The sequence below is a fragment of the Myotis myotis genome, unplaced genomic scaffold, assembly GCF_014108235.1.
Source record: "Myotis myotis isolate mMyoMyo1 unplaced genomic scaffold, mMyoMyo1.p scaffold_m19_p_9, whole genome shotgun sequence".
Lineage (NCBI taxonomy): Eukaryota > Metazoa > Chordata > Mammalia > Chiroptera > Vespertilionidae > Myotis > Myotis myotis.
Genome location: NW_023416401.1, coordinates 38250224 through 38274390, shown reverse-complemented (window position 1 = coordinate 38274390; position 24167 = coordinate 38250224). Strand labels below are relative to the sequence as shown.

The 24167-nt window shown below is 46.6% G+C and overlaps 1 protein-coding gene across 1 annotated transcript; it reads right to left on the bottom strand.

The window, feature by feature from the left end:
* Nucleotides 1-581: 581 nt before the first annotated feature.
* On the bottom strand, nt 582-22617 carry ENOSF1 (enolase superfamily member 1). The gene is made up of 10 exons (XM_036322718.1): nt 22479-22617; nt 20588-20696; nt 18789-18966; nt 10877-10964; nt 7701-7835; nt 5242-5283; nt 4339-4468; nt 3977-4076; nt 1956-2037; nt 582-974 (listed from the first exon to the last, which is right to left on the bottom strand). The coding sequence occupies exons 1-10, from the start codon at nt 22560-22562 to the stop codon at nt 846-848; spliced, it is 1077 nt and encodes a 358-aa protein (XP_036178611.1). The 5' UTR covers nt 22563-22617; the 3' UTR covers nt 582-845.
* Between the last annotated feature and the right edge of the window lie 1550 nt (nt 22618-24167).

Sequence of the window (24167 nt, the reverse complement as noted above, 5' to 3'; positions counted from 1 at the left end):
TGTTTGGATGCTACTGAGGTTAGAATATATTTTAGAAATACTGACTAAACTATTAAATTTTTCTATGACTTATCTAATTCTAGCTGCATTTTGTCATTAAAATTATTTAGGATAGCCCTGTCTGGTATGGCTCGGTTGAGCGTCATCCTGTGCACCAAAGGTTGCCAGTTTCTGGTCAGGGCATATACCCAGGTTGTGGGTTCAATCCCCAGTTGGGGTCAGTGCAGGAGGCAACTGATAGATGTTTCTCTCTCAAGGTTTCTCCCTCTCCCTCTCTCGCTAAAAAATCAGTAACATTTTTTTTTTTCATTATTTAGGATAAAGGTTTTTTTAAAAAAGGGTTATTTAAAAAAAGACTGTGAAATAGCCTTTCGCTCATAGTTCAGTACAGTGTAAGTTCTGTAATGTGCTTAGAATGAGCTGGAAAAGAGATGCTAAACCACTCTGGGCTAATTAGTGGAATCTTTATCTTTGTTGCATCCCAGATACCCCACGGTGCTGCAGAACTATTTTTATTCTGCTAATGTATGAAATGTTAAATAGAATAAGGAATTGTTCCAACACGTTATGCAACATGCTGCTTATTTTCAAAGTAGAGTTTAATGTCTGGGTACCAGCACTTGGTAGAAATCTTATAAGAACATCTTATACTTTGAGCTAGTTACATTTAAATTTGTTTAAGGCCTAAGTAGGAGAGTATGTTTATTTGCTAAAAGAATTAAGTAAGAATAATTACTGTGCTGATTCTTGAGGATAATATAACTTTCAGCTGAATTTGTTTTCACTGGTAGATGATTTTCTTTCCCTATTTTCATAAAACCAGACCCAAGAAATTTTAAGCCTTTTCACTTAAAAAAGAAGTGGGTGTGAGGGCCGAACCCTTGAGCCGTGAGGAGTTTCTTCCAGACTTCACCATCTGGGTACTGGTGTTTCTTTATAGATTCCTCCTTCATTTCTGTGGAATAGCCAGCTCCCTGTAAGAGACAAAAAAACAAACAAACAAAAAACAACAGTGTTAACAACCACTTTTGTTTTTAGCAAAAAAACACATTTGTTTTATGTATTTCTGCTGCTCCTAAATATGCTTTTAAATCTAAGCTAAAGGCAACTGAATTAGTACTTTTAAAATAAATGTTCTGTTTGTTTGAAATGGAGGAGAGGGCCGCTTCTAGAATTAGTGCACAAATCAAGTTTCCTCTGAGAGCTCAGCTTCTGAAAATGACGACCCTGTTGAGGGTAAATGGCCCAGATAACACAACTGTACTCATACCTTGTCAGCTGACTAGCCTGCTAGTTGGTGCCAGTTTATTTGTTTTGTTTGCACAAGGAAAGCACATTTTAAGGTCTCAGCTGACGAGGAAAAGGTGGCATTAGAGAGGCCTTGTTGGGCAGTTTCACCCCCAAACCCTGACCTGTAGGCCTTGGGAATTTGGTGTTGACTAACTAAAAAGCCATTGGTTTCTAGATATGAAAATAAACTCTTAAGGAGTCAAAGCTTTGTGTACTAGGGTCTAGCTCAGTGGTCGGCAAACCGCGGCTCGCGAGCCACATGTGGCTCTTTGGCCCCTTGAGTGTGGCTCTTCCACAAAATACCACAAAATACGTACAGTGCGATTGAAACTTCGTGGCTCATGCGCAGAAGTCGGTTTTCGGCCTGGGCGAGTCTTTTGAAGAAGTGGCGTTAGAAGAAGTGTGGGGGTACGTTCACTGAGGTCAACCCCTCAGATTGAGGACGTTTTTAGGAAAGGCCAGTTTAGGAGTACCCTAATTAAATTAATAACAATGTACCTACCTATATAGTTTAAGTTTAAAAAATTTGGCTCTCTAAAGAAATTTCAATCGTTGTACTGTTGATAGTTGGCTCTGTTGACTAATGCGTTTGCCGACCACTGGTCTAGCTCAGGAGAACCAATGCAGCAGTGACTGGTTTGGGAGGCCTTCCTGCCCAAGCTCACCTTAGGAGGCAGGTAGGAAGCATTCTTGATTGTTACAGGATACTTGAAATGTTCATGCAGGTGGTCGACATATTCGCACATCCTAGGAGGAAAGAATCAGGTGGAGTATTAATGCCTTAAGTTAGATCATTCACTTGGTGGCAACTGTTAAAGCAGAACGGGTGACACCACAGTGAAGAAAGGGTGGACGTGGTCAAGGCTCGGCTGATAACCACGCTTCCCTCAACCTCTGTGCCTCGGGTTCTTATCTATAAAATAAAGCAATGTGGAGGCTTGGATGGAATGAACCAAAGTCTCTTAACTAAAGGTTTTGTGACCCCAAAAGGATTCAATTTAGACTCCATAAGGATCTGGAATTATTTGGATGCCTTTCGCCAAAAGTTAGATGAATAGATTAAAATCACCAAACGGGGTCCCTTCCAGCTATACACACGATTTAGAAGAGCACAGGTTTTAGGATCAGACCAGTCTGTTCAAATTTGGTATCAGCCACTTTCTAGTTTTGTTATATGGAGCAAATGGCTTAACTGCTGCCTAACTTTAGTCACCAGCTAATGAACAGCTGCTGTGAGGGACAGGCATGTGCCCTGTGCAGGGGATACACAAAGGAATTGGCAAGAGAGGGCCTCATGCTTTCAGTGGACACAAATACTAAGTCATGGACTATATACTGTTTGCTCCCTCTAACCCGTAAAGAACAGATGAACCAGCCCCGTGGGAGAGACAGCTGGGCCTTGAAGACTGAACAGAGAACAGAGTTCCACACAGAGAAATCACAACGCAGAGGCGTTGAGGTGTGACAGCAGTGTCTGTCTGTGGCTTTCTGCCAGCACAGTGCCATCCCTGAGCGGTGAGGCCTGCTTTCAGGGGAGCGGCAGGAGGCACTTTCCGTCACTCCTGGGCAGTCACAGTGCACAGCGGCTCAGGGCTGACCCTCTTTCTCATCCCTCAAGGCCTGCAAGGTTGGTTGGAAACACCCCCCCCCCCCCTTGGTCCTGCCTTCAGGAACTGAAATGAGAGGGGCAAAAGCAGAATATCCTAGGAATGTTTCTTTTTTATGGTTTAAAATACTTTAGAGAGAGAAGAGATATTAGGGAACTCTATAAACTTTTTCCCTAAGAATCCTGATTAAAAGTCAATACACAGAACACTGTCCAGCAGTTCCAGTGTATTTCCAGTACTGTATATGGAATGCTTTCTGGACAGTTATTAATTAGAAGAATAATGTAAAAACGTACAATATTAATACTTCCTAAATGTCCCTTAACAAAAGAAATGCAAGTCTCCGGAAAAAACAAATACTGTAGACATATTAAAAGGCAGCATGTGCCTACTCAACACCCAGCTTAAGAAAGGAATCATTACTTTATAACTGAAGCCCCTATATGCCCTTCCAGGTCCATTTCTCTCACAATCCTGAGTCTGGTATTTACCTTTCCCATGCATGTTTTTATGCTTTCACTATATGTTTCTAGTGAGCTTTCTGCGATACCACATTTACTTCCAGGAGGCACAAAAGCATAATGAATCTGCATGTGTGCAGGCGACTGGAAGGAGACTGTCTTAGTTTAAAGCTCACGTGGGACAAGTTGAGAAATCAGAGGGAACTACATGGCAATGGTGTGACCAGGTCAGGGAGGAGTCCAGTGCTAGGAAGAGGAGTTGGGCAGGGCAGAGAATACACCGATGATGGAAGTGGGGCTTTAGAAAGTCAGAAACAGGTGCTGGTTGAAGGAGTTCTGGTTTCCATCGGGTTGAAAAAGTCACCTTCTCCCCTACCTCCATGTACTTACAAAACAAGGTGATTCAGCTACCAAGAACCCACTCCACTAAGTGAAAAATAACTACTTACTATAGGGTCTTCCTTGTTGCTGTCCCATGTGAAGTGGGAGCAAAACCAACCTGGCCTTTGAGTCGCAGGATGTCCCCAAGGACAGGGTTCTTAGAGCCTCTGGTCACCAAAGCAGGAATAAAAGATCTGGGCTGAGGGACACTGTGGAAGTTAACGCCACATTACTCACCTGTTCGTGAGGCTTGCAGAGACTGATATGAAGTCAAATAGAATCAGATGCTGAACCAGTTCACAGAGGCCAACTCCACCAGCATGGGGGCAAACAGGAACTAAAATGAAGGCAGATTTCTACTGAATGCCAGGCGTAGGGCAGAGAGAGGGAAGGGGTGAGAACCTGCGGTTGTTATTGCCAGCAAGGAGTTAAATCATCCATTAATGTTTGGGGATGAAATTCCAGGATGAAAATCATCAAAGATCCCCTGATTAAGCCTAAGAGAAGAAAAAAAAAAAAAATGGAAAACTACAGAGGGAACCACAGGTGTCTGTGGGCAGGGAAAGGGAGGTTCGGTCTGCAGGCTGCCACACCCTTACTTTCAAATTTCTTGGCCATCAGCAACACTGAGAGGTTCTCATTGACACTTCCCAGCCTGCAGCTGTCAATCTGGAGAAACTGCAGGGCTTTCGCCTGTAGGAGCTGCTTAAACATCACTCTGTTGTGGCACTGGGAACAGAATGTCAGTAAGATCGACAGAAGCATCGGCCTTGGCCTTCGGGGTCTGCGAACCTGGCAACACGCCAATTCCAAGACCTTCCGGAAGCCTGGACTGTATTTACTCTGTTCTTACTTGGCATGAGTCAAGCCCCGATAGTCCAGGTGGGGGCCTTCCGATCGCTTCTTTACAAACCTGCAGGGGGAACTGTGTGAGTCATGGAAAACCACACCGCGCCCCGCCTCTTACGGAGTAACTGTCACAGCAAAGTGAGGCAGCAGATGCTACACGGCGACGGGGACGAGCAGATGGCACAGAGGACAAAACAGAGCTGTGCGAAGCAGCACTGCTCCTTTTGCGGGGGAAACCGGGAGTCTGTTCCCTCTCCCTGCGCTGCCCGTGGGCTGGCTGCCGCAGGTTTTGGCAGGTGGGCGTGCTCCGTTTGTAAGCACAGAGCGTGAACGCGGTCATGTTTACTCAAATTGGAAGCTGGCTTTCTTAGACCCACACAGTGTATTTTATGCCTTGGCAAGTAGCAAGTTTAAATTGCTGCTTTCTACATTTCCATTAGACACTTTGAAAAGAATAAAGGACCTTAGTCATATGAATTATAGAACAATCCAGAAACTTTTGACTATAGCTGACTCTTGACCCTAATGAAGTGCTGTAAGATGACCCAATTTCTAAGATTATGAAAATTTTCCAACTCAAAATACTAGGGATGTACTCAAACATCAGACGATGTCCTCCCTAGGCGGACCGACCCCGAGGAGACGTCACATACCTGCTCTCCTGTGGCAACGCCAATGCCTAATGGAATCAATGCCTATAAAATATAAGGAAGCCTACTGTTATTTTTCTAAGTTATCGAACTGAGAATTTGGTGTTTAAAAGTTTAGATTTATTTAACTAATGTTTGACTATTCAGAGCTGATTACTGCAGAGTGGGATGAGGCACTCAGGGGCAATGTGTGCACAGGGGAGGGGCTGTGTGTGTCTGCAGAGGAAGGACAGCGCTCGTCCACCTGCTGCCATTAGATCCTTTCCTGGCCATGGCTCTGCAGATGCTGGAGCCGGAGCCGGGACAGAGGTGAGGAACTGGGAGGAGACAGCCACGCCACAGTGGCTCCTCAGAGACTTGAGGCGCTCAGCCTCTGACTCCTTCCTAGAGGCCACCACTCCTTTATTCCCATCTTGTCTCCCTGATGAGCCCCCTTGGTGGTTACTCGAGAGCCCTGTCGCCTCCAGCTCAGTGGGTGCCCACAGATGCCACTTTGCAGGTTGGGTCAGCTGGCGAGGTGCTGGAATCTTCTGGTGATGCTGCTCTTTCTGTCCCCCCTGAAGCTACTTCACTCCCCACCACCTGGGCTCTAGGCCTGCCACTCCCCCCTCCCTGCCCCAATGGCACTGCAGAGCCACACTCCCCCCACCCCCCCCACCCCCCCACCCCCGTCCAGGTGTCTTCATTTTCTCCCTGGCTTGGCCTTCCCATTGTTTAGGAAACTGAATCAATGAGGCCAATGGCTACACTTTCTGGGCTATGGGTAGGGAGGGCAGTGGTAGAGGAGGAAAGCCACTTGACTTAGTCATTCTACCATCTTTAAAGCATATATATTTCTGACTCTGAAGAGGTACCAAATTTTATTTCCACCCTTAAATATTTCCTGAATCTGCCCTATTCAAGCTGCCCTCTACCCCCATTAACGCAAAAGCCTCCCAGCCTCCACTTTTTTTCTGCCCACTCCTCACCCCTCCTGTACCCGTGTCACCCACCACCCTACACGTTGCTACCAGGCAAATCATCTTTATTCCCATTCTCTCATTCAAGAACCTACAGTGCCTCACTATGTTCAGCTGCATCTTCTGAGCAGGTGGACCCCACAACTTGGCCCTACGCGCCTGCCTTCCCCACAACCCCAACTCAGCACCCCATCCATCGGGTCCCTCCACGGCCCCACTGTGCTGGCTCAGCTTCCCCCCACCCCCGCCCCCCTACCCCCCGCCTTGGCTCCCCTGCCCCTCCTTCAGATGCCTCCTGAGAAGATGGCCTCCAGACATAAACAAAACCTGGGAGGTTGAAGCCCAGAAGAGCTTCCAAGGAGGCTTTCCAGGTGGCAGTGGTTCTGGTCCCTGACTGGACAAGTCAGCAGCCACTGGGACACGGCTATGCCACAGGAACCCCAAGGCAGAAAGTCCTGTTTACCCATGAGCCCTCACCAGACTCTCATTCTGAGGCAATTCCTGGGAAGATTTCCGCTGTGTTTAAATTAAAGGCTACGGTCACTCCACGGCTCCTGCTCGGTGTCCCCCACCTGCAGCGCACCTTTCCTTACAGATCAGCTCTGCTGTAGCTCCAGGAGGGGCTCCTGCCGTTCAGCCCACACCCGGCTCCCTCCGTGACCTTCTTTCTATGCCCTCAGCACGCAGGGCCCGTCCCACGTCCCACCTGTCTGTTTCATGGATCTTAGTTTTTCTCCCCAGCCAGGCTGTGAAGTGGGAAAGTGGTGGGCGTTCCTCAAGCACAGGTTTTTGTAAGCATCTGGTTCCTCACTCACCCAGGAGCCTATCGTTGAATATGGCTGCTCATGGAGCTTGCTCCTGTCAGAGGAATCCAAAAGCTAGAGCTCCCAGAAGTTACAGTTTTCCTTCTAAGTTCACCAGCTGGCTGGTTTATATATCAGTGCTGTAAGCTGGGCTAATGGGAAACCCTCCCTGAGAGATGGGATGTTTCTCACCTGTTCTGACAAATCAGGGAGAGAGGCCAGCCCCCAGTTAGGGTAGATTTGAGGAAGAGGGGTCCTGGTTCGAAGGACACAGACAGGCAGCCTTCTCTTGGGGAGGCCTGACCTTGACATAGCTAAGCAAGCCTTTTCTTTTGAGTCATCTGGAGGGATCTACATTTTTTTGTTTTGTTCTGGATGAACAAAATACTTTACTATCAGTCAGATTTCTATATTTACAAAACATGACAACCATGTCTATTTACATTAACAGGATGACTGGTAGCCTTTCAGCTTTTAGCCATTTTCTTTCTCTACAATAAACAGAAATAAAGGGCAGTAGATAAACTGAAGTGAACAAAAGCATGACAGGTCTGCAAGCCAGTGCCAGTAACAAGTTACAATTATTTCAGCTACTTATCAGGAAAAGGAAAAGGAATTGTAGGATCTGTTGCAGCCACTCTGGAAAACCAAACAAAAATCCATGGCAGTGACAGGACACCAGCAGCTGCAGTTTCTCTACCTTGGAGATGGTGGCGTGGCCCAGAATGTGATCAGGAGAGGTGGGCTCCTCAATCCACAGAGGCTTGAACTCGGCCAGCTTTGCCATCCACTCCACTGCCTCGGGCACATTCCAGCGCTGGTTGGCATCCATCATCTGTAAGGAGAGATCCTTCGTGGTGAGGTCTGCCAGTGCTGACCTTGCAGGGCTGTGGCTCCTGGGCAGCAAATGTCACTCGGTGCCACCTGCCAACAGAGCGAGGGAGCCTGACATTTCTTCTTTTGGAGGATCAGCAAGCAGCCGTAATAAAGGAAGCCAAAGAGCAGCCACAGAGACCAGGATTTTGGCTACAGATACTGCAAGTCCTCAAATAACGTCACTACATTATAATGTTGAGATGCTGTAGGAATTTAACTCTTGTTTATATCAGTTAGACTACGGTAAAATTGATTCTGTGATAGATCATTTCACTCAGAGTCACAGACCCTATCAACAACATTGAGGACTTACTGTATCTTCGAAGGAGATGTCCAGAAGGGCCCATGACGGTGCTCACAGGCCCTGGAGCTCTGACCCAATCTGCATTTAGATGCCACCCGAAAACATCTGTGTTGCAGTGTTCATTGTTTGTAGGAACCGCTTTATCACATTCTGAATCATACGCAGCCAATACTAAGTTTATTCAATGGTCATTTATAGGTGGCTGGCACGATAACAAATAATCCAAACTCCACCATTAATTTAGCACCTATGCCACTAGGCATTTTATGCATTTTGTCTAATGTTTATAATAACTCTATGAGGCAGTTCATATTAACCCATTTTACAGATAAGAAAACTGATATGCAGAGAAGTAATTTTCCCATGAATAAGTCAAGTAAATGGTGAGCTCAAGTCTAGGCCTCTCACTCCAAGGCCCTAGCTCTCTGTGTGCAGAGATCCTGCTTGGAAGCCAGGTGCTGGGTATGCAGAAACTAACAAAGGACTCTTCCATCCCCGACATTATCACGCTAGTGATAGCAATTTTCAAGTACAGCAATCTCTAGTACAGCAATTTTCAACCTTTTCACCTCTTGGCACACATAAACTAATTACTAAAGTACTGTGGCACATAAAAAATACAGTTTTTGTTGATCTGACAAAAAAAAAGGGTATAATTTTGATTTACAAATACACACACACACACACACACACACACACACCCAAAACAGTAATTACCTACCCTTTTTGCTCTAAAGTGACTTTAAAAAATCAGATGCTTATGTCCTGGCAGGTGTGGTCCCGTCACCGAAAGGTTGCCAATTCAATTTCCAGTCACGGCACATGCCCAGGTTATGGGCTCGATCCCTGGTAGGGGGCGTGCAGGAAGCAGCTGATCAATGTTTCGCTCTCACATCTGTTTCTCCCCCTCTCTCTCTACAAAAAAAAGACAACAAAAAAAAAATCAGGTGCCTATACTTTGTATATAAGGATTTCTGGCACCAGGAATTAACCAATCAGATGCTACCTAATGTGACGTGGGGCAACTCTATTATATGACCTATATACTTATGGTTCAAGACAGGGCACTTACACACAACAGCTACTGTTTGGTTGGCTGTTGTCATATTTTTACTTGACAGTCCAAGGGAAGAGAGGTCAGTGCCCCTGACTAAATACTCAGATATTGAAAGTTTTAACAATTCTTGCAGCACACAGGTTGAAAACTGTTGTGCCATGTGGTAAGAGTGCCCTCATGAAACATTATGAGACCCAGAAGACAGTACACACAGAATCAATCCTATATAATAAAAGGCTAATATGCAAATCGACTGAACGATGAAACGACTGGTGGCTATGATGCGCACTGACCATCAGGGGGCAGACGCTCAATGCAGGAGCTGCCCCCTGGTGGTCAGTGCGCTCCCACAGGGGGAGAGCTGCTCAGCCAGAAGCTGGGCTCATGGCTGGGAAGTGCAGTGGCGGTGGCGGCAGCGCTAAAGATGTCTGACTGCCGGCTTAGGCCTGCTCAGGGCCTAAGCCGGCAGTCAGACATCCCCTGAGGGCTCCCGGACTGCGAGAGGGCACAGGCCGAGCTGAGGGACCCCCCACCCTGAGTGCACGAATTTCATGCACTGGGCCTCTAGTTATTATAAATAATTTTGATGAGGATGACCTCATAAGACAAAAGTAGCATTAATTCATGTATAAATAATGGGACATCTGATCCTAGACCAAGGACTCCAAACTTCTATTTTAACTTAGGAAATAAGTCTCTAAAACTTCATAAAAACATCTTATTGTGACTTCTTTTTATAAAAGTACTAAGGGCCCATTGCACAAATTCATGCACCTTGAAAGGAACTGTGGGTTTCGAGGCTGTGGTGGACACAGGGGCAGGTCTCGGCCCATCCTCCACACCCCCACCAGGCACCTCCCGTCGTGGCCCCCATCCCCTGTCTGCCAGCAGCCCCGCTCCCGCCGCCTCTCCCACACGCTGATGGTGCAAAGCAATTGGGGCCAGCACCCTCAGCGGGTGCAAGTGGCGGTTGCTGCCCCGATCACCCCTGAGGGCTTCTCCACCGCTGACAGCACCAAGCGATCAGCACCAGTGCAGCAGCGGGTGCGAGCAGGGCCAGCGCCGGCAGCAGGTGTGAGTGACACGTGGGAGCAAAAAATGTTCAGTAACCACCAGAGGCTCACCCTGATGACAGCAACCAGCACCCCGCCTTTTATGACTTCCTTTTATAAAAATATTTTACACATAATAAGAAATGTTTTTAAAACTACACAGTTAGGAATACTGGTCCTTTCATTTATCTCAGTAAAAGTTCCAGCATTTCTTCAACAATAGCTCCCTGAGACGCACTTATCTAATGAGCTAGGAGTTGGTTGGACTTGTTAAGACGGGAGATCAAATGTTTGACACACGGGGGCACCAATGGGAGACCTGTATCTCAGCTGCATTCATTTTAGCAAGAAACCCTAATCTTGATCGGAACTAGTTCTGCAGAATAAGAAAATTTTAAACTATCAGCCCCCTCCATTGTGTGGGGTTTTTTTTTAAAAGGTTCATCTACTATAACAAGACCACAAAGCTGTACTTCCTCTGGCATTCAGTTGTAAAGTTCCCAATGTTTTTTAATCTTTACTTGAAATGAATTGTAGTTTGGCCCTGGACAAAGGCTTGTTTCTCAGTGGGAGGAGAGGATATTTACCAAAGTCTTCTCAGGTCCAATCATGTTTCTGATGAGTCGGCATCTGTGGATGTCATCCTGGAGATCGGCACCAACTTCCACCTTAAACCTGTAAGATCAATTCGGTTTGATAGTTCACGTCCCCTGACTTAGGAAAGAGAGCTGGATTTCCTGTGGAAGTGACCGTCTCTGTCAATAATTCACAGATCACATTCTCTAGTAACTTCTTGCTCTTTCCTCATCAATCTTCAGACAAATCACTTGAAAAAAACACACACACCTGTTTTTCCAAGTAAAGAACGGTATCTCTTTGCTCACCACCAGGTCAATGACCGTCAATTACCTGCTGACCTAAAGTGTGAAGGAACTTGAGAGAGCAGTTAGATCTTTACTAACACTAACTGGGTGTTTGCTGCCCCCTGAAAAAGAATTAAGAACGCAAAAGCCACAGACTTGAAGAGGAGAGGAGGGGCCTGGGAAGGAGTGCTGAGTAAGCCATCCTGTTAGCTCCCGAATGAAGAGTACTCGTGATAAAACACCCTTCTCTACATGGTCCTTTATAAGAGGGCTTCCTCCTCCATCAACTCAGTGAGAGGCGGACCCCGTAGTGCAGGGGCCTGAGATGTGGGGGTTGAAGTGATTTGGTCACATAATCACTTGCAGCAGCAGAGATCTCCTTGACATCACAGCTGGCCACATTAGGAGCTTCCTTCATCTGTTTGGACACTCATCTTGAGACCTGGGCCCCCACACTGTTCCCCATGATTCTGCCGAAGCTGTTGTCTGGCTTTGCCAGGGGAGGCACGGAGTGTGACACTGCCATGCGGGAGAGGTGCCACCACCACGGTGAGGCCGGCATCCTCTCCCTGGCTCTCCAGGCTCTCTGCCCTGCACACTCAATATCCAGGCTGCTGCTCCAGAAGAACCTCTCCTTTCCACGACGCCTACCCTCTGTGCCAACAAAGCCCCCGTGCAGAACAACACGCACACGCAGGCGTCTGCTGCCATTCTCTCCCCTCCGCTAGGGGCTAGACACATTTCCATCCCAGGTGGGAGCGTCAGCTTCTGGATGCAGCTTCCTGGGGCGGGGGCCTCTGCAAGTTCTCCTCAGCCTTCCCTGGCTCACCAGCTACGACTGCTCCAGGCTCTCCTGGTTACGTGCAGAGAGGGAACGGGGCAGCATTTGCTAAGCACCTGCTAGGAATCCTAACTGTACCGGTCTTTTTCAGATACAGCAACTCTGAGGGGAACCATGAGTTAATATTATTCCTGCCCTAGCCGGTTTGTCTGAGTGGATAGGGCGTCGGCCTGCGGACTGAAGGGTCCCAGGTTCGATTCCGGTCAAGGGCATGTACCTTGGCTGCGGGCACATCCCCAGTAGGGAGTATGCAGGAGGCAGCTGACTGATATTTCTCTCTCATCGATGTTTCTAACTCTCTATCCCTCTCCCTTCCTCTCTGTAAAAAATAAATAAAATATATTTTAAAAATTAAAAATATATATATTATTCCTTATTTACAGGCAGAGAGAACATGAGGTTCAGAGAAGTTGAGCAACTTGCCCATGATCACACAGCAAGTACTTGCAGGCGATGAAGGAAAAAGGTAAGATTTGATTCAGAATTCATCACATTTCTAAGCCTCTTCCCACAGCATCATGCTGCCTCCTTCAAGTCCTCACTCCCCCATCCTGTATTTAGCTGAGCAGTTCACAAGATTTCAGCCCTCTCAAACACACACATCACCCAGGGGTCTTGTTAAAAGGAAGATTCCGACCCAGCGGGTCTGGGGGGAAGCCTGGGAGTCTGCATTTCTGACCACCCAGGGGAGGCTGATGTACTTGTCCCACAGACCACACCCTGAGCAGCAAGCGGCCAGGCAGCCAGACTGAGAGCCATGGAAAACCTGGTGACTTATCCCAGCCAACGAGCCTCCTTGAGCTGCACTGATGCTCACAGTGACTAGGTTAAGAGATGATGGTCTGTATTCTGCACTGTGTCAGGATCCAGAGCCACTGACAGCCAGGTTATCCAGAGGAAGATCCTAGGCTGCCAGGGCTCCACAACCATGCAGGAGGGAGACAGGAGAGAAAAGGAAAGGGTGATTCTGGAGAGGACACAGCCCAGGGGAAGAGAGGGGCTATCTCAGGAACCAGACTCCTGGGAACTCTGAAGATTTGGGACCAGCGACTGGAAGTTACATGGAAACAAAGAGCTCACGACACTGAAGCTCTTACTAACACGCAAAGCCCTCCAATCACGCAAAAGTGCCTCATAAAGTTATGCTTGCTGCTTCTGAAGGTTTTCAAGTAAAAGCTGAATCAGCGCTTGTTACTGATAGTGAAGCGTGGATTTCTCGGAATCTGCTTACACCGATTGGTGCTTGAAACCAGCGATCCCCAAGGTCTCTTTCAGCTCTGATGTTCTAAGATTCCAATTAGGACTCATGTCTCATCTTTGAAAAAAGAGCCTGGCTTGGGCTGAAACATCTCTTAGGTGTCCCTGCACGTCAGACTGCTCCTGGGAGAACCCTAGCCTTCTTAGTGCCCTCTGATCCTGGCTCTTCTCCACTGCCGAGCCTCTTGTGCTGCCAAGTGGAAAGGTCAAGTTCATTACCACACAAATAAGTTACCTGGTCCAGCCGCCCTTCAGTGCCTCGGTGCAGAGCTGCGGGGAGAAGAGCACAGCCATCACCAGACACTGAAAAGCTCTCTTGGTCTAACGAGCACCTCAGTCATTTCTGATCTGGTCCCACAAATGCTGTGGCTGCAGCAGGACCAGAAGGACAGCCGTGTGTTGTTTAAATTCAGAGCAGAAACAGCTTAGCCAACAGCGTAACTCTTGGTATTTGCAGGGTGACTTTCCTTCCTCGTGTCTATGGGAACCATTTCTCTCATCGTCACAACACTCCTGCAGGAGGAATGGAGCACTCATATCCCTCTTTTTAAAGCTCTAATATTCTGTAGCATCCACAGAACTAGTGGGTGTAAGAGCAAGAAACAGAATCTAGTCTCCCTCGCTTTCTCTCAGCTGTGGGTGAGTATAGTATGAGGGGAAAGAGTGGTTAGTCAGCCCTACGATGATTGCATGCCATGTGCCAGGCACTGTGCTGCGAGCACTACACAACTTACAGCATTTTTCTGAATCCTCAAATCCCCCTGGAGGTAAAAGCCTGTTTCCCCATCTCACAGTGAGGAAACTGAGGCTCAGCTAGATTGCATGTACCATTTGCACACAGTTACGCTGCTGCCTCTGCTTGGGAATCAAATCCTAGGCTGTCGCCTTTCAGAACCCGAGGTGGGAGTCACGGGGAGTCCCAGCCTGTGTCCCCATCCTCTGTCAGAGTCCCATGTCCCCAGTGTGAATGGCGTTGCTTTTGCTCAAGTATAAGTACTTCCAGAATGAGGCCTTAGAGTTGTAAGGATTTAGAAAGGCTAACAAGAAAATATTAAAACCCTTCCAGAACGCCTTTTCATTATTGTCAAGTATAGAAAATATCTTGAGATAGAAACCAAGATGGCGGCATAGGTAAACACCAAAATTGCTGCCTCCTACAACAACTTCACAAATACAACAAAAAGACAAAACGGACATCATCCAGAACTACAGGAAGGCTGGCTGAGTGGAAATTCTACAACTAGAAGGAAAGAGAAAAGCCCACTGACAGTCAGGAGCTGCGGAAGTAAAGTGCAGAGGTACGGAGGCTCGAGCGCCCGCGGAAAGGGGCTGGTACCGGAGGACGCGGCTGTCTTTTTGAATCGGGAGGGAGTCACAAGCTCCCAACTGCTCTGAACTCCAGTTCCGGGAAGTCTCTGGGGACCCAGGACTCATAAGGGGAGAAACTGGACTGTCTGGCAGCGGCAGAACTCGGAACTCGAGGGCGGCTTTCCCTCAGAGGTGCTTGCAGCAATTAAATTACGGGGACACTGAGACACGCGGCCCCTTAGGGCAGGGCTGAGGATCTGCCATAGCTGCTTGCTCCGCCCTGTTGATTCCTTGAGACCCCGCCCCACCCAGGCTGTTGCAGAGGCTTTTGCATATGAATGCCCTGGCCCTTTGCAACCTGAAAATTACCTAACAAATTACAGCTGGGCCAGACAGACCCAGAACTTCCAAGAGAAGGCCCAAGGCCCCACAGCAGCTTGCACTGCTTCACAGCTGGGCCTCATCTGGGCACCTCCAAACTCCAAAAAAGGAAGGGGAATCTGCAGATCTTTTCGTAGCTCCTGCTGGGTAACCTCAGGCAGAGGCTAAATTAGCACCTCCTTAGATCCAAGAGCCAGTGTACCCAGTGGTCAGAGTGGGACCATCCAGATTACAACTCCTCAGATCCATAAGGGACACACTCAGGGCGCAGACTCAGTGAGCACCAAAGCCCCACTGAAGCAAGTCTTGCCCCAGAAGGGTGTCTTCAGCACAGAAGTTCTCCCACTGCAGACACAGCTGATTCTCACAGACAATTGTCCTGGAGGTCAATTCCTCCCAGTGATACCTACAACAATCAAGGCATAACTACAACAAGACTGTGCACAAAGCCCACAAGGGGGTGCACCAAGAGTGTCCACCTCAGGTAACTGGGGAGGCTGAGCCACTGGGCCCTATAGGACACCTAGCACACAAAACCACTCTACCAACACAGGGAAGCATAAAAAATGCAGAGACAAAGAAACAGGTCACAAATGACAGAAATGGAGGAAAGCAAACGACTGGATATAGAGTTCAAAACCACGTTTATAAGGTTTTTCAAGAATTTTCTAGAAACCGCCGATAAATTTAGTGAGACCCTGGAGGATATGAAAAAAGACCAACTAGAAATTAAGCATACACTGACTGAAATAAAGAATAATATACGGAGATCCAACAGCAGACAAGAGGATCCCAAGAATCAAGTCAAAGATTTGAAATACGAAGAAACAAAAAATACCCAACCGAAGAAGCAAAAAGAAAAAAGAATCCAAAAATATGAAGATAGTGTAAGGAGCCTCTGGGACAACTTCAAGCGTACCAACATCAGAATTATAGGGTGCCAGAAGAAGAGAGAGGGCAAGATATTGAAACCTATTTGAAGAAATATTGACAGAAAACTTCCTCTACCTGGTGAAAGAACTAGACTTACAAGTCCAGGAAGCGCAGAGAACCCCAAGCAAAAGGAATCCAAAGAGGACCACACCAAGACACATCATAATTAAAATGCCAAGAGCAAAAGACAAAGAGAGAATCTTAAAAGCAGCAAGAGAAAAAAAGTCAGTTACCTACAAGGGAGTACCCATACGACTGTCAGCTGATTTCTCAACAGAAACCATGCAGGCCAGAAGAGAGTGGCAAGAAATATTCAAAGTGATGAATAGCAAGAACCTACAACCAAGATTACTTTACCCAGAAAAGCTTTCATTCAGAATTGAAGGTCAGATAAAGAGCTTCACAGATAAGAAAAAGCTAAAGGAGTTCATTACCACCAAACCAGCATTATATGAAATGCTGAAAGGTATTCTTTAAGAAGAGGAGGAAGAGAAGGGAACTCTTACTCTTACCATTTGCCACAGCATGGATGGAACTGGAGAGCATTATGCTAAGTGAAATAAGCCAGTCAGAGAAGGATAAATACCACATGATCTCACTCATTTGTGGAATATAATGAACAACATAAACTGATGAACAAGGACTGATCCAGAGACGGAGAGGCATTGATTGGACTGTCGGGCCTTGGAGGGAAGGTGGGGGGGGTGGAGGTAAGGGGAAAAGATCAACCAAAGGACTTATATGCAAGCATATAGGCCTAACCAATGGACACGGACAACAGGGGGGTGAGGGCATGAGCGGGGGCGGGGGGGGGGACGGACGTGGGGATAAGGACACATATGTAATATCTTAATCAATAAAATATATTTTTAAAAAAAAGAAAATATCTTGAATTCACAACATAACACACCATTAAAGATGAAATAAAATGAATTTTCAGTTAGTCTAATACATGCAAAATGTTAAAGTACATGAAAACACTAGTCATAAACATTAAGTTGCTTACTATTATTGACTTACTTATAATATAATACATTTTTCATCAGTAATTTGAAGGTTAAAGTTAATTTGGGTCAGCATAATCATCCATTACTTATTTTTGGTGTTTTATTGAAAAGGCTTAATTTTGTTATTTCAGATGAAAAATAAGTGAAGTAACAAATTGAATGGGAATTTCTTTCTATCCTTTGCTCAGCCTATAAAATACTTCATCTATGTGTAAATGAGAAAGAAATTTTCTGTAAGCTTACTGTGTTACAGGGGACATAACCAAAATAATCAAATCATCAACTTATGCCCAAAGCAATTAATTTATTAGAAAAAATTGTTATAAGCTTGTTGGGTGTTACCATTGCTTCAATATTAAAATTCTCGGTTCATTTACTAGGATGATTGCTGAGGTACTGTTTTACTATGAATCATATCCTGGGAGAAAGACCTTTGAAAGTATTTGAAACATGCTCTTAGGACATACATGGCCTCTGGGTGAAAAAGCTCTCAGATGATACTTGTTCTCATATGGAGCATCAGGGCTGAACCAACCACCCGGTGTTTCCTAGGGCTTTTGTTAATGGGATACGGAATCATTATAGTGCAGATATTCATACCCTACTGTTGAGAGAAGACAGAATCCTTCAGCCCTTGATGGTTGGTGCTCTTGCATTAAAGCCATTTGAAGAGAGAGTGACTCAGAGAGAGGTGTACCATTATCTACATCAAACCTTCGTCTCACCGATGAGATGGTTGCTAGACATCACTGACGGAAGCACAGCTCTGGTTTGTGTCACAAAGACAAGAGCATTTAACTAAAGCTAAGGATGATCTCATCTTACAGCTCTAAGAGACGCACAAGCAACACCGATATATTCACCTATAGCAGTGATTTTCAACCGTTTTCATCTGATGGCACACATAAACTAAATACTAAAATTATACGGCACACCAAAAAGTATACTATATGTTTTGCTGATCTGACCAAAAAGAAATAGGCAAAATGTTGATTCATTCATACTGTTGTGTTGGCTGTTGTCATTTTTTTATTTGACAGTCTAAGAGAAAAGAGGTCAGTGCCCCTGAATAGTCAGGTATTGCATGTTTTAAAAATTCTTGCAGCACACCAATGTGCCTGCCATGGAACTCCAGCTGAAAATCGGTGGATGTTACTTGCTCAAACTGAGGCAAGAAGTTAACTAAGTTTGATGCATTCGATAAAAATTTGGGTTGTGGTAGTCTGATTCCAGTGTGGAGAAAAAGTCCACTTCAGGTTTGAATGTCTGATGCAATAGCTGGGAAATTCATCTAGGGAAAAAAATGGCCCTTGAAGGCAGCTTCTTGCTGACTAAACTCAGGGGTCCTCTGCTGTGCCACATCACTCAGGACTCAACTCATGGACCTTCCACCATGGGAAGGACAACCATGGCTTCTGAGCCTGAGTGCTGATGGGAACCCTTAAGGCTGCTTTTGGTCTCTAAAAATTCCTTCGCTTTTCCTTTTCTTACTTAAAAACAACTGTATTGGTCTATTTAATACATTAAAAAAAAAAAGGTAATCCACCCTCCCCCCCGACTCCACACACACACACACACACACACACACACACACACACAAGCACTCTCTTCCTGGTAATGAGGAAAGGCTATTTTCTTTCTCTTTTTTTGGATCATAAAAGAATGATTAGGTAAGTAATCTGATAAAGGATGCAGGAGAAATGTGATGAGCTCATGGGTTTTTTTTTCATCTTTAATGTGAATACCTTGTAACACATTCCGTGAAACTACAGTGAGTCGCCTGATTTATGTAGCAAGGCTAAAGTTAAAATGGATTCTGTCATGTTGTGGTCTGAAAAAGGCAGAAGCCAACAACATCACCACAAAAGAGCCACTTAGTAAAGTCGTAAGGAGATGGAAATCGACTTACCCCTGCCTGAGAAGTCTATCAGGACAGCCGGGTGGGGTGGGCTTGGAGGAGGGGAGAGACTGTGCAGGCCCTAACGCGCTGAACTCAGCAACTAGCCCAGAAGAGCCTCGCCTCGCGTCTGTGCTAGGAGCATCACTGTGCACAGAGTCCCTCCACTGTGAGCGAGTCAGCAGAGTTCAAAGTCTTGGCTGTTAACAGAGAGTGGTTACAATGGCTTGCCCCAGAACGTATTTTGTAACCTTGCTGAGTTTTATGCAACCCTTGGGGTCGCCCTGTATGGTCTGAAGCATGGAGAAAGCAGGTTCATAAAATGCTCAACTTAAATCAGAGGCAAGTCACAGGAGAAGCTGGAAACACAGCTCACAAATGCATCAAGGTCAGTGGTCACTGCCTTGGGGCTTAACGAAGAGGACAGGGAATTATGCTGAGTTTCCTCCCTTCTGTCTGGCAAATTCTTGGTTACCCTTCAAGGCTCATCTCAAAGCTCCACCACCGCTCTGAAGCCACCTCTGACCCGCCTGGACAAGAAATCAAGCCTCTCTCCACGTGACTTTTTAAAAATAGCTCTTCTAAAAATACAGTTCTCACACTGCACTATTATTTCTTTTGCGTGTCACCCGAGGAGTTTGTGCATTTCTTCTCCTTAAATGTAGAACTGTCTCCTTTCTCTCTTTTTACTTTTATTTTTTAAATATATTTTTATTGATTTCAGAGAGGAAGGGAGAAGGAGAGAGAGATAGAAACACCAAGGAGGAGAGAGAATCATTGATGGCTGCCTTCTGCACATCCCCGCACTGGGGATCGAGCCCACAACCTGGGCATGTGCCTTGACCGAGAATTGAACGTGACCTCCTGGTTCACAGGTCAATGCTCAACCACTGAGCCATGCCAGCCAGGCTCCTTTCTCTCTTTTAAACATTCTTATCTCCAGCACCTAACAAAGTTCTTGATACACGTGAGCACCGAAGAGGAGTTTGTAGAAGGACTGACTGATGGCGTGATGGAATGCCATCTCTGTAGAAAGCTGGAACAGCGGCCACCTTGGTAGTATCCACTTACAGTTCAAGAAAGTTTCCCTTGGTGCTCTCTCTCTCTGTCTCTCTTTCTCCCTCCCTTCTTCTCTCCCTCTCCTTTTATCTGCTCAACAATATTAAAATCTTTCAGTGGGGCAAGACTTTGATTCTACAGCTAAGAGTGTTGATGGTGCAAATATCCACAGAGAATCACCACCACAGTTAGTGGCTAGTTGAGCAGCTGTCTGGATCTCAATTTCCTTATTCTGAAAACTGAGGGACTCAAGACCACCTCTGAGCTCTGGTCCAGCTCTGAGAGAAGGACAACTAACTCATGGCTTAATGTGCATCCTACACAATCTGCTCTTCCCAGATGGGAGCTCTGACATTGGGCAGGGCCAAAGGCCTTTTCTGCATGAAGAGCAATGAACTTGAAACCAACTCAGTGTGAAGTATTTTGAAAAATTAGTAGACTCACTGTGTACATCACGATAAGCCTTGCTATGTGAGTGCACATCAGTCCCTCCCATGTCCCTGAGTCACTCGCCTAGTTCAGGTCCTCAAAGCTCTGCAGAGAAATGGACTGAGATGCAAGGAGTGTCCCGTAGTCTGTCCATGAGTACAAGGGGAGGGCCAAATTCTGCCACTTTTCATTTCTCCCAATGAAATGAAGAAAGCATGAAAGATTGTTTTCACTCACTTTGAGCAGCAAATACAGAGAAAGGCCAAACTGGAATCTCAGTGAAATTTAAGCATTCTGGAACCTTATGAGAATGTTCAACTCACCAACTTCAGTGCCTCTTCCCAGAGTGAAAGTAATTCCATGCCCCCTGAGTCCATCTTCCGCATCAGTCTCTAAGACGACATAGGCAGCCGAGTAGTCAGGGTCCGTGTGCTGCAGGGAAAATATCCCCCACCCACACAACACACACATGAGAAATCTGAAACCTGACCGTGACATCACTAAGAGTAGAAAACACAACGGGAGATATGCTAGAAAAGCTCCAATCTGATGGAACCCTGGATAGACCCCAAGGAAAACGCAGGCACTCTCTTTGGACAACAGTGATGTTCTCTTGAAGGAGTCAAGTAATCTTAACAAGTGCACTGCGGACACTTTCCATGCCAGTGTGCAGGTGTGTCTCCTTTGACGGTCAGCTCAATTTTAAACCCACGAGTTTCATCCACAGCTATATTCACAATCAGCTTCAAACTGCACAAGCCAAGGTTTTAGAAATTCCCACATAAAATTGGATTTCTCTTCATTGCAACCATTGAGAGCAGGATGTTTTTAAGGTGAGTGTTTTTAAAGTCATGTACCATAATATAAGAAAAGAGACATAAAGATTTTAAAAGGCAGTAAGAACTTAATCTCAGAAGAAAGGACATTCTTTTAAATGTAATAACTTTGTTTAGGTAGTATTTTTAAATGAGAGGCCTATTTTTATAAAATATTTCAGGTACACAAAGAGCACAGGTAATGAACATCAGTGTGCCCCCCACCCACTTAAGAAGCACAATGTTAACAGTGTGAACTGGAGTCCTTAGGGACCCATTCTCTTCCCCCACTCAGGTGACAAATCACCATTGTTGTCACATGAATGTTTCTTTTTTTTTTTTTTAATATATTTTTATTGATTTTCTACAGAGAGGGAGAGGGATAGAGAGTTAGAAGCATCGATGAAAGAGAAACATCGATCAGCTGCCTCCTGCACACCTCCCACTGGGGATGTGCCCGCAACCAAGGTACATGCCCCTGACCGGAATCGAACCCGGGACCCTTCAGTCCGTAGGCTGATGCTCTATCCACTGAACCGAACCAGCCAGGGCACATGAATGTTTCTTACTTCCCAGCATGTGTTCACACATTCATACCCATCCTACCTTGTTTTTCTAGTGTAGTCAACTCATCAATGGACCAAGTGGGGGCAGTGAGGATCCAGTGGGTGACAGGCCTCAAAGAGACCCGGGGCCGAACTCATGTATATTGGAACCATTGCACTTAGACGGTGGTGGTGGTGATGCTCCTCTATCACTTTGGTAAGCAAAGCGCCCTTCAGTATTTAGGTAGGAGTCAACGTCGGTGCCTTTACTGCATCTCCAAAGATTGGTATTTGCCTAACTCTTTACAGTGACAAGTCCTTTCTAACCACATTTTCAGTCCTTTCACGAGAGCCCCCTCTCACATGACTCAGTTACTAGGAGCTTGTTTGTCTGGCTTCCCAGCCAGACTGTGACTCCCTCATTTCATAGAAGGGCCCAAGAGGTCCAGAGGGATTAGGGACTTAGCCAGGTCACACAGCAGGCTGTGGCATAGGCAGGATCGCCACCAAAACGCCCAGCACCGGCTTCCTGGTCCCCAACACCAAGTTCTCAGTGCAGAAGCAGCCAGGGTTGTATGCTAGGGTTCTGTTACTTATTACGCCTTTCTACCCTTTCCAGCAAGATGTGGAGTGTAAATGTAAAAACAGAAATATCCTACGCCAGCAAAAATGAAAGAAAAGAAAAAACCCGGGAGGGTGGAACGTTTCTGTTTGCTTTCGCTCCTTTTCCCAGCCGCCCCTTTACAAACTCTTGCAAAGTTGGGAGCCTCCCAGGGCTGGCGGGGCTCCCCGCGCCTAAGCGGGCCCTGGCGTGGGCAAGGCGGGAGGGCACCCGGAGGTCGGTCAGCGCTCACCATGGCGTCCGAGCCGTGGCCCCCGAGTGACGTGGGGAAGCGCACGTAGCGGTCGGAGAGCCGGGAGATGCTGCCACCCACCATGCCGCCGCGCACCCGCAGCTGCCCGGCCACACCGACGGGTGACGGGCGCGATCCCCGGTGCGCAGCGGAAGAGCGGCGGGAGGGGGCAGAGCCGGGCGCTGATTGGCTGCGCGAGCCGCGGCGCACAAGGGGGCGGGGCAGTGCGCGTGAATTTGGCTGGACCGGAGCTGCCGGTCTGGTTTCTGGTTCCCCCGGACCTACCGGCATTCCTGCAGAGCGTTTGCGCCCCGCGCTGGCCACTGCTTCCCTGCGCTGATCGGTCAGGGTCGCTGCAGACCCTGAGGCCAGGAGGCGCCCCCGAACCCCCCAGCCCCCCGCTCCTTTCGGCTTGCCAACTCGGGAGGTGACCTTCCGAAAGCGGCGCCCGAAGAAAGACGCCGGGTCTGACCACGGGCTCCGCTTCTGAGCCCGCAGGTTGTGGTCCCCGCAGCCAAGGGGAACTGCGGGCGAGAAAATTCGACGAGTCTTTAAGTGACTTAAGCCTCAGTTTGCCACCTGATAAATTAAGAGGCGGGTCATCATCTGTTACACCCCTGCTAATGTAAAACTGAAACTCACGAACACAAACAGCAGTGTGGTGGTTGCCAGAGAGAAAGGGGTGAGGAGGGAGGGGGTTCCTAATATAAGGTGACAGGAGAAGATTTCACTTTGGGTGGTGGGCACATGGTGCAATATACAGATCTTGTGACATAGAAACACACACCTGAACCTTTATGTTCATGTTAACCAATGTCACCCCAATCAATTTAATAAAAAATAAATAAATAAAAAGCACTGTGCTTTAAAAAGGCACCAGACACAAGTGGCTATGTACTGTAAGATTCCATTTATATGAAATTCTAGAAATGTAAAATTATAGTGAGAAAACACTCAGGGTTTTCCAGGCTTAGGAATGAATGGAGGGGACTGACTGTAAAGAGGCATGAGGGAACTTTTTGGAAAGATGAAAAAGTTCTGTGGTACAAAAACCTTCAAGACCAAAAGTTGTCCTGAAAGAAAGGGTTTATTAAGCCACATGGTAGCCAGAGAAAGGACCAGGTTCTGGAGCATGCAGTCTAAAACAGCAGCAGGGCTAGATGAAGACAAACATGTCCACCATCCTGGCTCTTCATACATAAATTTTGGAGGCGAGGTAGGGAGCGAATTAAGTTGTTTGGAAAGAATTTGCATTGGCTATAGATAAGGGTGGGGGCGGGAGGAGATTGGGGGAAATTCTGGGATGTCAAGAGTCTGTAAGGAAGAAGTACTTGCTGCTAGAGTGGTTGTGGGCAAGTCTGGAAAGTTTATGCATAAGAATGCAGTGGCTTCTGACGGTCAGCTGTTCTTGCTAGATTATTGCTGAAATAGCTGCCCAAAAATTAATTCAAAGTTTCAACATACATTCAGGAATGTGGGCAATCAATATTTTGTTGGGTTTAGCCCGTGGCTACTCACTGATTAACTTCCCTTGTCTCTTCCTCCCAACCTCCCGCCTACTGGAATTTAATTTAGGACATCTCAGAATTTGTTCTCGCCAGTTGTATATCATGATTTTGGCAGTGGTTTCATGACTGCACAAATCTGTCAAAACTCATCTAATTGTTCACTTGATGGTGAATTTCATTG